Here is a 22,448-nt window from a genome sequence, read left to right as displayed (position 1 = left end):
CAACTCTGACTATGTAAAATGATGCACTTTCTACAACCTGTCAGAATGGTCTGATTTAAAACCCTTTATTATTTATTTCTAAACACTGCTTTCTTTTCAGTTTAAAATAATAAATCCAAAAGAGTTTCAGAGAAAATGTTCATGTTGCTTGTCACTTTTTGTGTACTCCCCAACAGCTTTCAGTGATCCGCCATAGATCCGGTAGGTCTACTGAGCTATGAGAAATTTTGAACCAATTTTAGTTTTATTTAAACCAATTAAAGAACAAGGTTTTTATTTTTAAAGGTCCAACATAATTTCCTTTTTCTGTATCTTTTTAGTTCTTTTAAAACTCATTCTAGGAATAATATAACTTAAGAAAACGAACTGTTTTATTTTTTAAAGCTTAATACCATCCTTTTCATCACTGGTTTATTTCCATTAGAACAGTGGAGGCTACATTTGTAATAATCTAAGCTATGAAATATTAAGCCTCTTATTTTAAAGAATTTTTTTAAGTTTTAGTTTGAAAACCCAAATTACCAGTTGACAGGTGGTTTTGGCCAATAAGGAATTTCAAACCTACTTTTGTAATAATGTAGCTAGAGAATCTTTGTCATTATTCAGTATACAGAACTGAAGTGCAGATTTCAACAGAAATAGGTTGAGAACTTTAATGATAACACAAAAGAAAGTTACAAAAATGGTCTCGCACAAGGAGATGATACAGGAAGCACAGGAACAGAACCAGACATGGAATGTTAGTAAAACAGAGAGACACGGAGAATGGCTCAGAGCAGAGGCAACGCAGGAATCCAGCAGGTAATAATGAGAAGACACAAGCTTATGTACACTGAAGCAGGGTAGGAGAAATGGCAAGCAAACCAGAAGAGCTAATCAGGTGAAATGAGGAGCAGCTGTGGCAAAGAGAAGGTAGAGCAGCTGAAGGTAGAAGACTAATTAAGCAGAGCAGAAACAGAAATACAAAACCCCCCCAAACATATCTGAGATCTAAGAGACAATAACTCTCGATACACAAAGAACACAAGAATATAGCAGAACAGAATGAACCAATAAGATACCTAAAAATAATAGGCATAGGAAAAATGAGCTAAAGAAAGCAAAAGCTAAAGATCATAATATACTTGAAAGAAAAGGTAAAATACACACTCAAAACTCAAACATCTCAGGATCGTGACACTATTGGTTTTTTCAGGTGATTTGTTTGTCAGCTATTAACACCCATAACAACTGCATTATAGCTAAAAAATATAATTAGTTTTTCAGCTTTAATTATTAAGGATTTCATCACAGCATCGTTTTAAATTGTATATATTGTTTTACATTTAGTTCCACATATCAATATGTTTTGCTCCTGTGATGACTGGATTTCCCCTTTGGCAAATAAAAAAGGCTTATCTTATCTTGACCCATCTCATACACTGGCTGTCCAAACACACACACATGCACACAGACTGGGCCACAAGAGAAAAAACAAGTTGGGTCTTGTCATCTCTTTAAGTGGGATCTATTTCTGTACATCATTTTCCAAATTGAAAAATATATCTTGTACCTTCTCATTTCTGCCTATACACTGTTTACTTTATGATTTTAAGGGACTTGGCAACAAAACCTTCTTGTTTCCTCGTCTATCTGCACTGCGCTTTATTCATTTGAATAGATAGCCAATTCAGGCTTATTTATTACCCGGGTTGGCTGCAATTTTAAACAGAGATTCTATATGTTTGTGCATCTTTTTATATACGCTTCCCCCATAATTCAGCGTGACATGTTTAGTATATTTGGGAACCTTGGGATCTGGCCTAATGCTAGAAATAAAGTAGTGTGGTCATTTAAAGCGGTGCACTCCGGCAGTGCTGATCTATGCATAAAAAATAAAACAGAGCTGTTTTCATTCCAGCTCAGCTTTGTAGCATGTTTTCAATAAAACTGTGAATGCAAATGCTTTGAAATTGCACGTACTAAAATACAAACAAAAAAGTGAGTGACAATCCTATAACTTTCAGGAAATGGCAAAAAGGCAAGAGAAAAAAATATCAGCATTGGTACTGAATATAAGTTTCATGTTGCCCAAAGAAAGCATGTATAATGACAACAGAACGGGGTCCAGTACAAAACCCTGAGGACCATCAACATTAAGTGAAGAGACTACAGTATACAGTGCCTTGCGAAAGTACTCGGCCCCCTTGAACTGGTCAACCTCTTGCCACATTTCAGGCTTCAAACATAAAGATATAAAATTATAATTTTTTGTGAAGAATCAACAACAAGTGGGACACAATCATGAAGTGGAATGAAATTTATTGGATGTGTCAAACTTTTTTAACAAATAAAAAACTGAAAAGTGGGGCGTGCAATATTATTCGGCCTCAGGTCCTTCAGTCTCAGGTCTCTTGCAGACTCCAACAGGTCTTCTTCCAGAATGGTCCTGTATTTGGCCCCATCCATCTTCCCATCAATTTTGACCATCTTCCCTGTCCCTGCTGACAAAAAGCAGGTCCAAACCATGATGCTGCCACCACCATGTTTGACAGTGGGGATGGTGAGTTCAGGGTGATGAGCTGTGTTGCTTTTATGCCAAACATATCGTTTTGCATTGTGACCAAACAGTTTGATTTTGGTTTCATCTGACCAGAGCACCTTCTTCCATATGTTTGGTGTGTCTCCCAGGTGGCTTGTGGCAAACTTTAAACTAGACTTTTTATGGATATCTTTGAGAAATGGCTTTCTTCTTGCCACTCTTCCATAAAGGTCAGATTTGTGCAGTGTACGACTGATTGTTGTCCTATGGACAGACTCTCCCACCTCAGCTGTAGATCTCTGCAGTTCATCCAGAGTGATCATGGACCTCTTGGCTGCATCTCTGATCAGTCTTCTCCTTGTTCGAGATTAAAGTTTAGAGGGACGGCCGGGTCTTGGTAGATTTGCAGTGGTCTGATACTCCTTCCATTTCAATATGATTGCTTGCTCAGTGCTCCTTGGGATGTTTAAAGCTTGGGAAATCTTTTTGTATCCAAATCCAGCTTTAAACTTCTCCACAACCGTATCTCTGACCTGCCTGGTGTGTTCCTTGGTCTTCATGATGCTCTCTGCGCTTTGAACAGAACCCTGAGACTATCACAGAGCAGGTGCATTTATACGGAGACTTGATGACACACAGGTGGATTCTATTCATCATCATCAGTCATTTGGGACAACATTGGATCATTCAGAGATCCTCACTGAACTTCTGGAGTGAGTTTGCTGCACTGAAAGTAAAGGGGCTAAATAATATTGCACGCCACACTTTTCAGTTTTTTATTTGTTAAAAAAGTTTGACACATCCAATAAATTTCATTCCACTTCATGATTGTGTCCCACTTGTTGTTGATTCTTCACAAAAAAATTAAAATTTTATATTTTTATATTTGACTGCTGGAGATAGGCACCAGCTCCCCCGCGACCCACTATGGAATAAGCGGTAGAAAATGACTGACTGACTGATGTTTGAAGCCTGAAATGTGGCAAGAGGTTGAAAAGTTCAAGAGGGCCGAGTACTTTCGCAAAGCACTGTCTCAATTTGTACAAATTGGAATCTGTCTAATATTTAAACAGAGGTTTCCATCTTTGTGTTTTTAAATGCATAATTTTCCTCATATAATTTTCACTGTCTTCATCTCTTTGGTCTGAATCAGGTGATTCATGAAGCACTAGTGGTTTCACACTAGGTCAGAACCACCATCCCTATATGTTTAAAGTTCTAATTGAATTCCTTTGTTAGTGTCATTGGTCTGATTATTGGAATGTTTCTGGTTTAAACGCTGACAATTTGCAGCATTAAATGGCCATGTTGACCGCAGAAAAGCAAGCCATGCCAAGAAGTGTGTAGGATTTGAGATAGGGTGTGTGTGTGTGTGTGTGTGTGTTGACAGGAGAAGACAGTGGCATGGCAGGGTAATAGTGAATGGCTGTTGAATGGCTATTGCATCCTCCCAGGAGACCTCTAAAACACACACAGTCCCGTCTGCATACACACAGACACACCACACGTATATACACAAACAGCACATCGACAGCTCAGTCTACCCGCCTCTTTCATCCCCCTCACGAAAAAGAAGAAGAAAAAACGTCCATCCTGATGGCATACCTCTCCATCCTGGCACCGCCCCTCCGCTAAAGTCAGCGCACACGCTCTCTCCTCATCAGACAAACGGAGAGACGGCAGTGTGTACAGGGGGCTGCTCAGAGTGTGCGCATGTGGCGGGGCAGAGCTGTAGAGGCTGGCGGGACAGGACAGACTCTGTGTGTCAGAGAAGTGCAGAAGGAGGAAGAGCTCGATCACCTCTCCATGCGCTTTCAGTAATGCGCAACAGAAAAGGGACACAAACACGTTAGTAAAAAAAAAAAAACTTCCTTTTTCATTTTCTTTTTTTTTATTCTTAGTTTCTTTTCATCTATATCTGAGCGCGCTTACCGTGCCTTGTTAGCTCTCAGTGGCAGAGGACGGGACGGGATTCCCTGGATGCGGGACGATGGATTAACATCCCTGTGTGGATCCCACCATCTCGTTTATTCCTCCTCCTCTGAGTCCTCTTATCTCGGGATTATTTCGCCTGTCGGACCTTCATTCTTTGCCTCTCAAGATGAGTGAGGATCATGTTCTGCGGTGCGTCCTGATGCTCTGCTGCGCGCTCCTCTCCGCCAGCGCCAGCAACTGGCTGTAAGTTTTTTGAGCCTCTAGTTCTGTTCTCCTTTCTACTGACCGGACCACCGCTCTCACTTTCTCCCTCCATTCTTGCAGCACACACACCTGTTCTCCTGCTGTTTTCATTCTGATCCCCGCATCATTCCGATCCTCTTTACCTCCGCCTCAGCGGCCGCTCAGGTTAATTGTTAACCATCACAAGCACACTCTCACTCCTCTCTGTCAGACTTATAATAACCGCAGCTCTTACGAAGGGGAGTAAAAAGGTTCTTGCATGAATAAAGACAACAAAACAAACAAACACGTTTATGCTGAAGAGATGAGTGTTTCAGTGAGCCTTGACTAAGAATTAAATGGCAGGCAGCTATAATATTCATACAGTTGATACAAAAATAAACTTGTTGAAATATGATTTTTTTTTAGTCATCTCGACATATATGGATCAGTTCGAGAATCTCACCAACAGTGAAAATCCCACAGCTTCACAGTATCAAGATATAAAAAAAACAAACAATTGAACTGAAATGTATAAAAATACCTAATCTTCTACCTAATAACCTAGTTATATCTGCTACTGCCAAAATAATACAAAATATTGATTATTACAGTTTTAATACTTGTGAGGGAAATTGTAAAACCCTTCTTTCAGCCTGCTGACAAGCAACGTGCAGCAACAGGTAGACATTATGCTCCAATGAGCTGGAGAAAACTCTGGGCATTCTGGCACTTTATCTGCATTTCTTTAAAATGGACTCTCAGCGGTCTTCTCTGCAGTCACAAAAAATCTCATCAAAAAATGTAAAAACATTTGCATATAACATTACCTTTTTATTTAAACATAGAAGCAACAATTAATCCAACTGCTTTTAAAATATTACGATATATTGATTTTTACATGGTTATCTGTGATGTTTTGTTTATTGTCATTTGATTTTCAACTTTTTTTGAAAAACAGATTTAAGTGGAAATATAGAATTAACAGCTAAGCCACAATGCGTCCTCTTCTAACCAACAGAAAAAATAAAGTCTTCTTTCAGATAGCTGACTGTCAGAGCACAGCAACAGGTGGAGGAGGGGTCACACTGCATGAAATTATGCTCCAATACAGCGAGAGACAACACGGCCAGTTGCTCTGGCATTGCTTTAATAGAACTTTGTTCTGCAGGAACAGTATGATGGAACATTTAGCAGCTTTAAAGCCATAACATTAAGATCTTGGTATATCTTTATAACTGTCCAATCTTAGCCTGGAAATCCCACTGAAGTGAAGAGAAATACCTTTTGTTTAATTAAGTTTATAAAATATATTAAAAAGAACTGGTTATCTTGTAAAGGATTGACTCTGGATACTTAAAGGTGACACATACTGATGGTTTTCTTATGATAAACAGTTTTACAACTTTTTAAAAGTAGAGTAATTATTATTATCATCAAAAAACAAAACAAGTTAAAAATTGCTTTTGATTAAAGTGAAAATAATTTCTACAGATGACATTCTGCCTGTGGATAGATTTTAAGTTTTCACTGAAAAAGAGGGATAAAGCAAAACCTCGGTAAATACATTTAGTTTTAGGGGATTGGAAATAGGGGGTGTAACCGGCAGTAAAAGCTGCTCTGAGCACCTGCTAGGACAGTACTCAGCCTGACTCTGAGCTGCACCATGTCACCTCCTCCCGGGACCTGGGAGCCGGTCGGTTGGGCCACATGTGTGTGCCTGCTCTCCCAGCAGACCTGTGGGAGGTGTTTAACTCTCTCTGCATTCCTCTGCAGGCTCCACTTCATTCTCTGCTGCCATTCATTTCCATTACTTGCAGAAAATATATTCGTATAGGGGTGACTTTTTGTTTATCTGGTTCCCCTCTCTTCTATGCAGAGTAAAGACTTGGATGATATGAACCATACCTGCTGCTGAGAGCCATTATCGCCACTGTCACAAATGTCTACTCTAAACATGCTTTCATTTCTTCATTGTACTCATGACCGCAACATTGTGAGATTTATAATGGCCCTCTGCGTTTGCATCAGGATCGTACTGCAGACAGGCTTAACCGACACTGTTGACAGATTCATCAGTGTAAGTCAAATTTAACTAATGCCAAACAGCACTAGCTGTCTTGAACTCTGTCACTGAGTGCAGGATAATTGTGTTGTTTGGGAGCTTAAGGTGGGGTTGACAGCAGCGCACAGCAGGGCATGTACAGGCAGGTTGCTGAGCTACCGGTCTTCTCTGTGGGATTTACACTGTTCAGACAGAGCTGTGCGCCGGGCTGTGTGGTCTGAGAAGAGTTGTCAAGGTTTCAGTAAGGGTCAAAGAATGGCCAGCAGTTAGAGGGCTGTTAACAAGTGGCTATTAAACATGTGACAACTACATGTAAGCAACAGCTCAATGTATGCGGCCTGTGCGAGCCCAAACAGATTATTTAAGTTCAGTATAGATTACATCAGACATCAAAATGATTCACTTGTACAACTTTTTGTATAAGGTATAATTTAATTGGCTTCCTCTCTCGAATAATTCAGCTGCAAGGATGTGCGGCTACTATGTTGATTTCCTTCGAACCTTGTGTCTACACCACAAAGTGTTGGGAATGTTCAGTGTGTCATGTGCCATTCACTTGAAAAAAATCAATAGAGCTTTATAGTCCTGTTCTTCATCTCAGATTCAAGTTCCTTTTAGATAATGTGCTAAATACTACTTAATTAGTCTAAGAAAAAAAATACTAAAAGTACCAATACAAGCATAAGCTAAAAAGGATTTTCTTTGTAATTAATTTAATGCACAAGCTTATTAGATATTAAAAAGTGATGGAGCAACAAGAAATTCCATCTGTAGTCTATACCTACTTTTCCTTGCAGGGTCACAGGATGCTGATGTGGGTTAAACTCTGGACAGATCACCAGTCCATCACCGTTCAAAACAAAGAAACAAAGAACAAACAACCATGTGTGCACACATTCATTCCTAAGGGTAATGTAGAGAGTAAAATTAACTTAACGTGCATGTTTTTGAACTGTGGGAGAACGCCAAAGTACCCAGAAAGAACCCACTGGGAGGACATGCAGACTCCTTGTATTTCCCCCCTGGTAGGGATTCGAACCCAGGACCTTCATGCTACAAGGCCACAGTGCTGCCAACAGTCCAATCAACAACGTTTGTGCACAAAGACAGGGAATTTGACTTCTGTTCCTGCTCGTTCTCAATGCAGAACATTAAAATAGAAATATATATCTTTTTTGTATATATGGAGTTTAAACAAAAATTCAACATGGAAGACTCACCATCGCCTCCAGCTTCGTCTAATTACTCCTCAATGCGGCTCTGCTCCACCAATCAGTGTCAAGTCTCCATTTCTCCCCCGGCCAATCATCCTTCAAGGCTCCGCTTTAAAAGATCTTCATCCATGGAACCCTCCGTTCTGCAGCTGAACTTTGACCCTCCTCCACCCCATCTCCACCATTTGGCTTCCAAACTTTTTCCAAATTTCCTCAGGCCTCCACTCCACCACCAGGATCGGATCCCGGCTGGGAAAACATCTCTAAATCTAACCTTAAGATGTTCTTTCAAGCGCATGTCATTCTCAACATTCACGTCTTCCACTGGGGTCCGAGCGCATAAGTTGTGTCATTTTCTTCGAGATAGATCTGACCCACATACAGAAGAACACTCAGAAGTCCAACTGAATCAGTGAAATATGTTTTATTTACAAATGGTGATACTGGAACGTGAACGGTAGAATCGCCAACTGCATGAAAAGAGGGGGAAGAGAACTGGTGAAAACAAGAACTATAATGTTGTGGAATTAACGAGAGGTAATTATGTTTAACAATTGAACGGCTTATTAAGTGAGGGAAGTCAGGTCGCCAGGGGTAGAGGGAGTTGGGACCCAGGTGTGCGAAGCGGAGAATGCCCAGATGGTTTATTTGAGCTGTAGAGTGAGTTCTGGTGAGTTCAGGAGTTAGTTCACTGTTCAGGTACTTGCGTTGGAGGGTGGACAGGGTACACTTCTGCCTTGGTTCAGGAGACAGAGGAAAACAGGAAGCTGCTAGCTTGGTCCTTGGAAACGAAATCCACCAAACAGGTAATCTTGATCGTCCAGTAACTTCTGGAACCGAAGTCAAAGTTCAAAGAAGAATGCTCAGAAGGTTCAGGTTTCTGCCTGCGAAGGAACATAAACAACGTCAGCCTTAATTCAAAGAACGAAGCATAGCTTAGAAGTGGCTGAGTTTGTTACCACAGAAGGCAAACACTCTGGCATCGAAGTGCTGGCAGCCTCCTGCTTAAATACTCCTCCAATCAGCACATTAGTCACACCTGAGAAACTCATCTGGAAACTGAAAACAAAGTGCAGATAAAAACACAAACACACACACAGAAACCAAAACCCTGACAAGTTGTGGTTGAACTGGTGTAAATATGCATGGTATTAATTGATCTGGGCCCTCTGTCTGTTAAGCGTTCATCAGAGTGACAGCCTGGGATAAGAAACTGTCTCTGTTGCGGCTGGTTTCTGCAAATAGCGATTGGTAGCACCGACCTGAAAATAAAAGTTTAAACAGTCTTTATCCAGGATGTGTGGGGTCTGCAGAAATATTAACTGCCCTTTTCCTGACCCCAGATCTGTACAAATCCTGGGCGGTGGAAGGTCAGTGATGGATGAACACAAGGCAGACTAAATTGTGGCAGTGTAGAAAATGAACAGCAGCTCCTGTGGAAAGTTGCTCTTCCGAACATTGTCTATGTTTGAGGACCACCTCAAGTCTCGAGAAATGGTGGTTCCTAGGAACCGGAAGTGATCCACAGCAGACACACAGTTGTTGAGGATGGTCATGCGAGGGAGTGTTGGTTGTGTCAAGTCATTTCAAAATAAGCTTTTGACAATCCTGAGTCCAAGCCTGATATTTTACCAAAATGCTTGGTCACCATTTATCTTTAAGAGTAGTAAAGAAAGACAATAAAATACATTTCATCACCATAGATATTCTAGATGCTGCAGTCTCTGGTTTTCTATTTGCATTGTAAGATTGATGGTGAAGTTGATGGTCCTCATCTATAGCCTGGGGCTGGAAATTAAACTTCAGATAGCCAAGTCACAGACTAAATGACTCCACACCTTGTGTGCCATCTCTGCCGCTAAGCAATGCAGCACCTCATACTTTGTGTTTGTTCAGTACACTAACACCAGGTATTGGGGTTTAAGTTTACTCAGGTACTCCAATACAAATCAGTTAGAAATATCTTGATTTGGGAACTCAATCAACAGCAGTGATACGTTCTGTGATATATAGCTGTGCTGATGGGATAATAGTGGTCTACGAGTATTCTCTTTGGGGTCAGTAAGATCAAACCAGCAAAGAAGCTAACAAAGTAGATTGACATTTGTTTAAGGTGTACGTAAACTGTAGTGGGACATGTTGAATGGTGATTTTGCATATGACTGGATTAAAGCATTCCTATCTCAACTGTGCTTTTATTGTGAAGTATAACGATATGCAACAGTGTTTTGCACTCTTCTGAAGCATTTCAGTTCATATTAATAAAATTATTATTATTTGTCACTTTGGAAAATGTTTAATCTGGAATACTAAAATGCTTATTAGTCATGTTTTTTGTGATGCGTCAAATTGAATTATTTTTTCATTCAAGAAAAACTAAATATTTAAAGGTGCACTGATTAACATTGCAAAATGTTGCAGTTTTACAACAAATGTTCAAAAGAACAGACAATAAAGGCTTTTTACAGGTAGAACCTAATGTTTTTGGTTGAAACCAGTCTATATTTAGATATTTGTAAGGTTTGCCAACTTTAACTCATTAACCATTATTTATCTAGCATGACTTTTCTTCTGCTCTTTAATGGTGTTAAGTAAAAAAGGGTCAGAATACTAATGCTGTCTGTTGTCCTCTCAACTTCACTAAGGGTTCAGGTGCATGTTGCTCTGGTTCTCCTGTACATGTTTTAGATTATTGTATTTAAGTATGCGTGTCGTTTCTGGAGAAATTGTCATAGCTGGTTTACTGAGAAAGGCTCAGGCTGGAAGCAATGTCTTCAACACATGATGTTGTACCTAGAAGGTCATGCACCTAGTGATAAAAATAAAAGACATGTTCCTTTTTCATTTTCTGTTTTCTTATGACTGTTGTTAAAAGATATAGAGAAAAAAAGACACCATATAGTCGGGTAGGTTGAGGTTGGTTTAGATGATCCAACTGTATAGAAATATAGAATTAATTCAATTCATACCAATAAAGTACAATCATTGTGTAATAACCATAACACATCATTTAGAGAAGCCTGGTCCCTTAAGTATGAGGACCTTTTCTCAAATGAAAATACTTTGCAAAATAAATTATCAATAATAATAAAAAAATCTAAGTAATTTGCAAGAACATAAGAATATGTGCAACATTTTAGAAATAGGTTAATTAGTCATTCTCCATAGATTTTTACGATATGAATTGTATTGGGTTACTGACATCAATTTTAAGCATTGTCTACATGTCAGCATATCCATACAGTCTTGTAATGTCAATAATTTTGTAAAAACACATTTTCCGAGGCGGATCAAAATGTCTGAAACTCTAACCGAAGAGCAGATAAGTACTCTCACTCCATCTAAAGGATTAGAGACAGGTTAGGAAAATGAGAGGACTTGCTGAAAGTCATTTATTTGTTTAGATAAACTGGCACAAATCTCCTTTACAGAAGAGATTTATTTACTTTATTTATTGGCTGAAGAAAGCACTTATTTTTTAAACCTGAAAAGAATAGGCTATTTACTTTTCAAAGCCTTGTAGGAAACAGTGAGTTCAAGTTAGGACGTCATGGGCTTCTGTCAACATGATGCAAGAGATAGAGGAGGAAAAGCAATCGAGATAAAAAAGTGAATACTGTTGTAACCTTATCTTACATGTGATATGATGCCCATCCCAGCTGCTAAATATACTTCCATCATGTCACAGTATCTCTTCATTGTATGGAAAGTATGACTCCTTTGGTTTTCTGTTTGTTGGTATGCGAGTATGTGAACATGTGTGCATGTCTTTCGCATATTCATTGTGAGACGCTGAAGTCTTTTTTCCCAATTGCCATTGGAGATTTTAAACCAATGCTAGCCCTATACTTATATCTTGACCGTCTCATTTAAATATTTAGCACTACCCATTACTGTCACTCTGGTGTGTTTCCGAGGACCCAAATGCAAACAAGGAGGGAGGCAGAGTACAATAAGTGCAAAAAAAAGATGTTTAATAAGGAAACAAAGTCCCTAGCCAAAAAATAAAAGATTCATTCCAAAAATGGTAACATCAGAAACAAATCCAAAAACCAGGAGACCAGAGACTAAATTAATCAAATGGTCTAAATGACAGAACAGAAACTCAACACACAGAAACACCAGAAACTACAACAATAAACAAACACAACGTGAGTCAATGTAAGACTCAACACACAAAACCCACAAAAGATAGGAAAACATTTAGAAACAGGAGAGAAACTAGACAGGAAGTTAAGACCACAGGGAACAAAAAGCATCAGACTTACCAAAATAAGACAGTACACTACAAATAAGAAACTCCTCTAAGTGCAAGAACAGAACAAACACAAAATCCAGCATATCATAGCCTTAAAATCAGATCATAAACCTGCCTCTAAAATCAGTCCTTAACCTTTAAAAGTACTTTAACCCTTGATGACTCCGACTGGGTCCCCACAAGTACATAAATAAGGCGATGCACAGTCAGATTCTGGTCCCATAATCCAGCAGACACTCGCTCTAACACACTGATTGTTTTCACTTTCTTTCTTGTGTAGAGAAGCACATGTCAATATGTACATGTCCATGCTGTGTGATGTTAGCTGCAAAATATATAAAAACAACACAAGGTATGTATGATAAATGAAAAGTACATTTACACTTCACTAGTACATTCAAATGTGATGATGATGATGATGATATTTTGCATCTATGTATTATCTGTGTATTTCTCCACATTGTGTCAGATGTTACCGGCGAAAAACTACGAGCCCAAAGATTTACTGTGAAACACAAATGATCAGTTTCAAAAATCCCAGTTGTCATTGAAGATGACCCGCTCGAAGACATATTTACAGTGCAATAATTGAGTTTGTTAGCATTTTTTAATAAGTGATTTTAACAGAAACTCAGAGGAGTCCCAGCCCTCTCTTTGCACAGTGTCATGCAACCCATACTCCCGAGCCTTCCTGCCACTAAAGGGCTCATGGATTTGGTTCCCCATTTAGAGCTGTGAGAAGTCCCCTTAGGCTCACTGGAACAGATCCTTGGCAGTAACTATGTGGCAGAAGATTAGTCTTCATCATTTGATCCATTTATGAAGACGTTCAAAACATTCATTGCTTTGATCTGTTTTAGCCATTGAAATTTTTCATTCCACACATAAATCAAATAAAATGTCGACGAAATTCAAAGTCTCAGATGCTGGCAAATTATGCAAGTTAAAAAGGATTCCCACTGAGTTTCTGTAGGTTGCAAATACATTCTTTAAGTGATTTATGCAGTGTAGATTTATGATAAATAGGATACCATGTACAATATACTCCCCTCGCATACAGAGACACACATTAAACTGTGTAAACAGTAAGCAGGACCTATAAATGCTTCAAGTTAAGACTTGTCCACTGCACATGAATGATGTCAATTTCTACAAGCAGGCCTATCTTCTTATCTGTCCAAAGTGAATGTGAAAATAACAACAACCTGAAATCTGCCAAGTTATGAGAAAATATCTCATTATAAATGCAAACATACATGAGAGCCAAATTATTTTGCATTACTTAAAAAATCAGTATGCGAGAGTAACTGGATACATTTTCAAACACTAACGCACACATACACAAACTGCTTACTTTAAAAGTAAAATGATTAACCCATCCAACTTTGAACCTACTGTATGATGTCATTGTAGTTCTTAGGAAAGTCGCAGCACCATCCACCCACACTTTTCTGCTTATATAGGCCTTCATTAAAGCCAAGTCTTATAAAAATGTTATCAAAAGGTGGGATGAATTCAGTGATATTATTAGATGATAATAGTAAAATCGGATACTGATGGTAACAGTAAAAGAAGAAACATTTAGTTGCAAATGTATCTTTTTAAAGAAGAGGAATGAATTACAGTCAGATCACCACACCTCTGTGGAAATGTAGCGTGGAATGAAATTAGCAGATTTCTGGAAACCTCTGAGAAGCAGTTACTGATGTGCAAATAAATATAAAACAAAACCCAAGAAATGTTTGGACTGCACACTCATATAAATGACTATTCACCCCAGGCATGTAGGTAGTCATCATTTGGGTGACAAAGGAATAACTTCCAATGACTGCTGGAGATAGGCACCAGCTCCCCCACCCCCCATGACCCTGCAAGGACAAGCGTGCACATCTAAGTTTAATGAGTCATGCAGGAAAAAAGCACTAAAGGTCACAAAGTGTGAAATTGTTGCGTTCAATTTAGACTTCAATAAGATATAAAGGTTAATGAAGGAATTTAGGGAAGCAGATGATCCCAGGAGACGTCTAACAGTTGTATGGTGGTGGTCCGGATGCCAAAACAATGTAAATGCCCTTTTTGTGTTTCAACAAAGAAACAAATTACTAACTGTGCTTTAAAGAATTTCTGTTCGTTGAAGTATTATATAGATCAGGTTTCAAAATACTGTCAAAACAGATGCTGTCTAGACAAACAAACTGAGAAACAGAGCAATAGTTCAGTAGAGAAAGGAAGCTTTAAATGAAATGCCAGTTTCAGCATCTTTAGTCGCTAGCAACTGTTAGCCAGTCCTAGTATTCTCACAGTGATAACAAATCATTCATTTCTTGATTATCACTCTGTCACAGTTTTTTTTTTTTGTACCAAATACTCAAAATGATGCCAGAAAGACAATTTAAGGCTGATTCTTCTGTAACAGAGTAGCCCGGCAGGCAGATGAGTGGTCTTTTTTTACTCTGTCAACATAACATGGCAATTCCAGTACTACTTCCGTCCTTCAAAAAAGGAGTCTCAAACATAGTCACACCTTTATACCCTGATCGTTGCTTCATACTTCAACAGGCAAAGTTAAATGCAGAATAATGCTTTCTAAGACACACTTCACTTTGTAGAGAAGAATCTCTACAAAGTGAAGTGTAGATTTCATTAAACCACAAGTAGACATTAATGCATTTGTTTTTGTGACTGTAAAATATTTTTACTGAGAAACACTATTTTGGCAATTGTTAAGGCTTGTTTTAGATACCAAATGAAATACATCCAAAACTCATAAAAGTAGATATTACAGTGTTGTGCCACTGTTAATATTTTTAATGAAGAAAATACTTCAGTGGAAATGTTTGCTTTCAAGGGCCAGAAACAATAGAGATGCCATACTAGCAACATTCATGTTCAAAACAGAGGGTTTAGGGATGACAAAGGGTGGACGGAAATGGAGCTCTGCTAAGTGTGAGCCATCTATAACCTGATCAATTCTCATCTATTAGAAACAAGAAATTCACATGAGAAAATTATATAACTTTTAAATATGCACATTCCAAACATACACAACAAAGAAGCCATTTCACTTATGATTACAGCTGTTCTCCCAGCTCCACCTCTCTGATTGGCCTGGTAAAACGTTGACTTTACCAAAACAGAGAGATGGCCACAGATACAGGAAGCACAGGAATCTTCCTGCAGGTACTGCATTTAGAACTAATCAGCTGTTCACAGATCGGAACATTATACAGGCGTGCTCAGCTACTGGTTGGCTCCTAGCCTGTTGGGGCCATGGCGCTAGCTTTTTCGGGACTTTTACAGCCTCTTTCCACAAATGTGTGTTACAGTGAGTTTGATAGTGTAAGTATGAGTGTGTGAGTGTGTGTGTGTGAGGGTTGCGGTGTTGGCTGTGTGTGTTATTTTTAGTGGGAAATAAGCTCTAGTGGAGCCGGCAGCGTATAAATACACCCAGACACTCGTGGGCACACACACAGTGAGCTGGGTGCTGCATTAATGTTAAGAGAACTTGTTGTTTTACCTTTAACCCTTCAACATGTTAACCTTCCAACTTCATCACCTCTCCTTCTATTATTAAGACCAACTTTGTTCTCATCTCCTTTCTGTTCTTTCTCTCACATCCTGTCTTCTGTGTTATCTTTCCTCCTAGTGCTGCCTCCCTCCCACATTTAGTCACAAGGCCATTTTGAGTATTATGACTGAAGATTTGAGCCACCCAGCCCATAATACAAAGACCCACACACCTACCCATTGTTATAACCAAAGGCCTTTAAGGCCTTAAACTAGCGCCTGTATGTCATTATTACTTCCTTTTTTATTCTGTAAGTACTTTTTTTCAGTGTTAAAAATATCCAATTCTCTACAGTTGTGCTTTTAGCAATAGTTTAGAAAGTGCGTGCATCTGCAGCCAAAACAAACATTTTGGCTTTATTACGGTTAGAAAGCAGGGAACGTTTGTGCGGTCATCTTTAGTCACATCAGCATTTAGAAAGCTGGTTGTGAATAAATGTAAAAAATATAAAGAAGGAAAATATTTTCAGATCTTATGAATGACTTCTTCAGCTGTACAGTTTACAGCGGAGCAAAACATCGGCAGGCTCATACATGAAGGAAAGAAAGGAGTCCACAGTTTGCAGGTTTACATGCTTCTCGGAACAGTTGCATCCAGCTGTGATTTGTTGTCGCTCTCCACCATCTGAACGACATGTAGTCATCCAGCAGATGCCTCTCTACTTATCTTCTCTGTTCAGTCCTCCTCAGTGCAAAATATCCTGTCCATTCAGCCTCTTTGTTGCACTCAAACATTTAAAGCTGAGGACACCAGCAGTACGAGCTTTTGATCTCACACACTCTCAGCAGTCAAAACAATGACGGAGAACAATGAGGAGAAATTCTGAGGAAACACAACACTGTCCAACAAGGCCAAGGAGTCTGTGTTTAACACGCCATGACTTTTTATGTTACATATATTTATACAGTGCCACACCAAAGTATTCACACCCCTGGAACATTTTCTCTTTTTGTCACATTACAACCACAAACTTCAATGTATGTTCTGGAGATTTTACATGTTAGACCCGCTCGAAGTAGTAATTTAATGAGGTGGCATTGAAAGGATACAGAATTAAAAACAAAAGATCCTAATAGATATTCTGAAAGGTCTGGTATGCATTTATTTGTTACCCCTAAATAAGATCCAGTGAAACTAAATACCTTCAGAGGTCACTTACGTAATTAGTAAACAGGGTCCATCTGTGTGTAATTTAATCTCAGTATAAATCCAGCTGTCCTGTGAAGGTCTCAGAGGTTTGTTAGAGAACATTAGTGAACAAGCAGCATTAAGAAAACCAAGGAACACAGCAGACAGGTCAGAGAAAAGGTGTGATGAAGTTTGAAGCAGCGCTAGGTTTTAAAACAATATTAATCCATCATTTGAAAATTAAGAATATGACACAACTGCAAACTTAACACAACATGGCCCTTAATCTAAACTGCAATGCAAGGAGAACACTAATAAGAGCACTAGCCAGGAAGACTATAGTAACTCTGGGGGAGCTGAAGAGATCCACCACTCAGGCAAGAATCTGTTGACAGTACAACTTAGCAGTGTATTTCACAAAGACTGACAAGAAGAAAGTTGTTGTTGAAGAAACCAATAAGAATTCTTGTTTGCAGTTTTCCACAAACAACATAAAAGAAGATGCTCTGGTCAGACCGAACCAAATAATCTCATCATTATACTTTTCAACATCCTGAACACACCGTCCCCACAATGAGACATAGTGGTGGCAGCATCATGCTGTGGGAATGTATTTCTTCTTCAGGGACAGAGAAGTTAGTCTGGGCTGATGATAAGATGGATGGAGCTAAATACAGAACAATAATGGAAGAAGAGGTTACAAAAGACTTGAGACTGGGGCGAGTCCTTACATTCCAGCAGGACCAGACTCAACACACAGCCAGAGCTACAATTAAACTGTTTATATAGGCTTCAGCCTATCTATGTGTTAGAATGATCCAGTCAAAGTCCAGACTTAAATCCAATTGAAAAATCTGGAAGCAGATATTTACAGACACTAGATATCATCAAAGACTCTAACTGAGCTCGAGCTACTTTGCAAAAAAAAAATTGGCAAGAATTTTAGTCGGTCTTTATGTGGAAAACAATGTTGGAGACATACCCCAAACGCAGCTGTAATGGCAGTGAAAGGTGGTTCTACTCAGGGGGGTTCAAACGTATGCAGGCCACACTTGTTATGTGACATGCGAAAAAGTTCATGGAGTATGAATAGTTGCAATGACATAGTTCTGTTATTATGGTAGCTTATGAGAAACACAGTGCTTGTCCTTCACTGTTTCCAAAGCAACAACTTTGAGATTGCATATTTTCTAAACTAGTCAGATTTTTGTGGGTGGATGCAGTTTGTTTATGTTGGGAAAAATTGGTAACATTAACCTGTTTTCAGCTACTCATGCAGTGCCATGCTTTGTTTCATATTGTAAAATATGTTCCCACCTGCCTACCCAAAAAATGCCCTGGCATTACCAACAGTTCATGTCTGCCAAGGGAGATCATCAGGCTGACAACAGAAATCAAGTTGAACTTCCCTTATTGTGCCATTCCTTAGTGCACCTTAGCAGATTTTCCTCATCAAATGAAAAAATTGTTCGTAGCGGAGCTACATCCTGTTGGTCTTAGCATTAAAAAATTATTTCAAATACTGTTGATCATAGCTCTGAAACAGAAATCAAAAGTGTTTAAAATCGGCATTGGCAGGTCAAAGCTTGAAAAGAAAGATTAAAAATTGGCAATAAAACTCCTGCATCTCTACCCTTAACAAGATAGATGACAAAATGTATTCATAAATAAATAAATATATTAATAGATAGATAGATAGATAGATAGATAGATAGATAGATAGATAGATAGATAGATAGATAGATAGATAGATAGATAGATAGATAGATAGATAGATAGATAGATAGATAGATAGATAGATAGATAGATAGATAGATAGATAGATAGATAGATAGATAGATAGATAGATAGATAGATAGATAGATAGATAGATAGATAGATAGATAGATAGATAGATAGATAGATAGATAGATAGATAGATAGATAGATAGATAGATAGATAGATAGATAGATAGATAGATAGATAGATAGATAGATAGATAGATAGATAGATAGATAGATAGATAGATAGATAGATAGATAGATAGATAGATAGATAGATAGATAGATAGATAGATAGATAGATAGATAGATAGATAGATAGAAAATAAATAAATAAATAAAGGTCAGTGTTTCCCGATATTTTCCTAAAATTGTTATTTTTTGAAAACACGTTATGTATACTAACGTAATAAAATATTACCTTCGTGGCAGGATTTGTCTTAAACACACAATAATAAAAAACGATAAACCTCAAGATTCAACAAACTTGACATCACCAAGTCAAATTTGTATTTAGAAAACCAATTTTGGTTTGAAAGTGTAACTTTGCACTTCCATCAAATCTTTATATCTCTCTTTATATCCAATACATGCAGTAATGTTTTATTGTTTTACTCAACTGAGTTTTCTCCTCCAGTCTGTTGTCATATTTATAAGTGCTTGTGTTCTCAGTATTGTAAATTTTTTATTTAAATTTACATATGTGTGGCACAAATTAGACCCGTTTTATGAAGTCACCAGAAGAGCCACAGTAAAGTTCACTACTTCAGGAACAATGTAAGAAAGATGGAATCAAAATGAGAGAACAGTGCCTCCTACAGGACACAGTCTATTTTGCAAGCTGTTTGTTTCCTCTGTGCAGGGCAGTGAGGGTTAACTCAGGTCATTTGTTTTTTTAACCCTTCAAATCCAAATAAGTTCCAAGTAAAAGTTTCATTTGTTCTTTTTCCTTTAGCCCAATTTATCTTAATACAACAGAATATGTTCAAATCTGCTGGTTTTCTGCCTCAGCCAAGAAGATGCTTTTCTTCCAGTTTGTCTCTTTGCGTTTGCCATCCGTGCTATATATATTTGTTCCTGTGTACCATCACTGTATGCTCAGAGCCAGAAGGGTAAACATGAGGATATTTTCATACACATTTAAAAGGATGAAGAGCCAAAGTTTGCAGCAGCAAACAGAGATTCTAGCCCTGTTTTCTGAAGAGGTTTGTCCAAGTACAATATGGTGAAGCAGGCTTTAACAGGGCCTTCTTTGGGCTCCCCACTGTTGTAGGGGTCCCTCTCGATGTCTTCTACTTGGTATTCTTTTCAAGATTTTTTTTTCTTTTCTTAGAAAAACGACACAAAGCTAGACAATAGCTGATTCATTTCTTGAACACGAGAACGGTAGAACCATCAGTAAACCTAAACAAATGATTTTTTCGAATTTTTCACATTACAATTAAACTTTATGTGACGGGCCAAAGCACAGTAGAGCGCAATTATGAAGTGGAAGGAAAATGTATTCATATTTTAACACATAAAAATCTGAAAAGCGTTTGTATTCATCCAATACCCTTGAATAAAATCAAGAAGTGGCCAAATTAGGAAACAGAGTACATAAATCCAGCTGCTCTGTGAAGGCCTCAGTTAAAGAACATCAGTGAACAAACAGCATCATGAAGATCAAATTATACAGTACACACATCAGGGAGAAAGCGTTTTTTCATGGTGGCACAGAACAAAGGAATTAAACAAAAACACAGTTCAATATGTAATTGTTTCATATATTAAGTGAGACACAGTGGCAAGTGGACACCTGATCCAGCAGTTGAAAACCGTGATCCAATCTCAATACAGCTGAAGCTAAAAGTGCAACACCTTCAATTCATTGTTACAGTAAAACTGTAAAGGTGAAAAATAAAATTTGTCCTAGGGACCAATCATTTAGGGTTCTGTGCCAGCGCATATCGTCATAAGAAATTGATTTGGTATTGTGTCTTCAGTGCAGGGGCCAGGATCAGTTTTACAGGGGCACTGGCTCCTGTTGGCCCCACTTCTGGAACTGCAAATGGAAAGAAGGGCATTAATCAGAAAAAACAGCCAACAGATCCATGATAACTCTGGAGGATTTGCAGAGATTTAAAGCTCTGATTTGGAGAGTCTATTGACAGAACAGATTTAGAGTGGAACACAAGAAACTTGGCCTTGTGCAGGAAAGTGGTAGGTAGAAAGCTAATGTGGAAAGACACAGAAAAAGCCCTATTTCATTTATGTGAGCACATATAAGCATGTGTTTGATTTGTGAAAGGTCAAGGGGCCTAAAGACGCCACTTTGCTCTCAATGAAGACATTTCAATCAAGACATTTTAATGATGATATAGAACTGGCTGAGGCACCTTAATTTTGGTTCATCCCTTTGTGTTGATCCTCACATGAATCACGTAGTCTTTCTCACACTATCAGTAGCAATTAGTGAAGAGAATTAAGGTTGGGCACACAAAGGACTCTCTACAGTTAAAGATGTGTACAAAACCCTGGAAATCTTAGAATGAGTTCTCCCGATATTACTATTCTCTTGTGAAGCTGTTTTTTGACATATTTAAATACTTAATGCATGTATAAACCAAACTTAAATGTGAAGATAAACTGAGAAATGTTAAGTTCATGATGTCATTTATTAAGGGCAAAAGCAATCCAAATCATCTTGGCCTTATGTGAAAACATATTTTCTTATATTTGTAAATCACAAATTAATTGTGGTTAACCACAGATTTTTTGTGCAATTTCACAAGCCACGCCAAGCTGCGACTACTACCTGACCTGTAGAATCAAGAAATCATTTAAAAAGAACCTATCTGACTGCATGAAGTAGGCTAGAAAGTTACACATCAGGCCCCATTCTAAAAAATTCAAAAACAGATGAGAAAAGACGTTGTTGACATCTGTTTGGAAATGGTCCCAAATCCATTTCTAAGACTTTTGGACTCTATCAAATCACAGTAAGAGCCCGTATCCACAAATGTAAAAAACCCAGAGCAGTGGTGAACCTTCCCAGGGCTGGATGATAAACCAACATTACTCAGAGCACATGTTGATGACTCATCCAGGAGATCACAAAACTACCCAGAACAACATTTAAAGCACAGCAGAAATCACTTGCCTCAGTTAAGGTCATGAGAGAGTTCCAAGAAAAAAGAAAATCTGATGACCAAAGATGACAGGAAGGCCAGTCTTATATTTACGAAAAATATCTTTATAGATCCCCAAAACCTGCAGGAAAATATTCTGTGGACTAATGAAACAAAAGTGAAACTTTCTGTAAGGTGTGTGTGTTCTGTTAAATGTGGCATAAAAGTAAAAAGCATTCGAGAAAAAGAGCATTCAAACATGGAGGGGGTAGTGTGATGGTCTGTGGCGGCTTTGCTTCTTCTGGACCTAGACGACTTGCTGTGATTCATGATGCTATAAACTCGGCTAAACACAGTGTGTGGCTAATTCCTCTTTATAGGAAAGTTAAACACTCATTGCCAGTGATCACAGTTGCTTGATAGTAGTTGTTGATGCCAAGGGTTATTCGGTTTAGGGGCAATACCGTTTTACACAGGGCCAGAATAGTTCGGATTGCTTTTTTACCCAATACATGATTATGTTATTTAAAAACTGCCTATTTTCAAAACTTATGTTACTTGAAAATATTGACCTAGCCCATGCACAAAGTTTCAAAAAAATAAAATCATTAATTCAGTTCTAGTGTTTAAGGGAGGCTGGGTACATGTTGGAATTAGGCTTACTGT

At 38.3% G+C, this 22,448-nt stretch overlaps 1 protein-coding gene across 2 annotated transcripts in view; it reads left to right on the top strand.

Moving 5' to 3' along the window:
* The first annotated feature begins 4,164 nt into the window (after positions 1-4,164).
* Positions 4,165-22,448, top strand: part of wnt4 (wingless-type MMTV integration site family, member 4) — a 34,071-nt gene continuing 15,787 nt past the window's right edge. Inside the window, exons 1-2 of one of the 2 annotated variants that reach the window (XM_047346374.1) lie at positions 4,165-4,369; positions 4,467-4,699. In XM_047346374.1, the coding sequence (XP_047202330.1) occupies positions 4,623-4,699 (77 nt within the window). In that variant the 5' untranslated portion in view covers positions 4,165-4,369; positions 4,467-4,622. Of the gene's footprint in view, positions 4,700-22,448 lie in introns of both variants that reach the window. The other variant, XM_047346373.1, reaches the window with a different exon arrangement.

Source organism: Girardinichthys multiradiatus, chromosome 20 (genome assembly GCF_021462225.1).
Source record: "Girardinichthys multiradiatus isolate DD_20200921_A chromosome 20, DD_fGirMul_XY1, whole genome shotgun sequence".
NCBI classification, from domain to species: Eukaryota; Metazoa; Chordata; class Actinopteri; order Cyprinodontiformes; family Goodeidae; genus Girardinichthys; species Girardinichthys multiradiatus.
The sequence above is the reverse complement of the archived record's forward strand: the minus strand, read 5'-3'. Positions and strand labels throughout refer to the sequence as shown.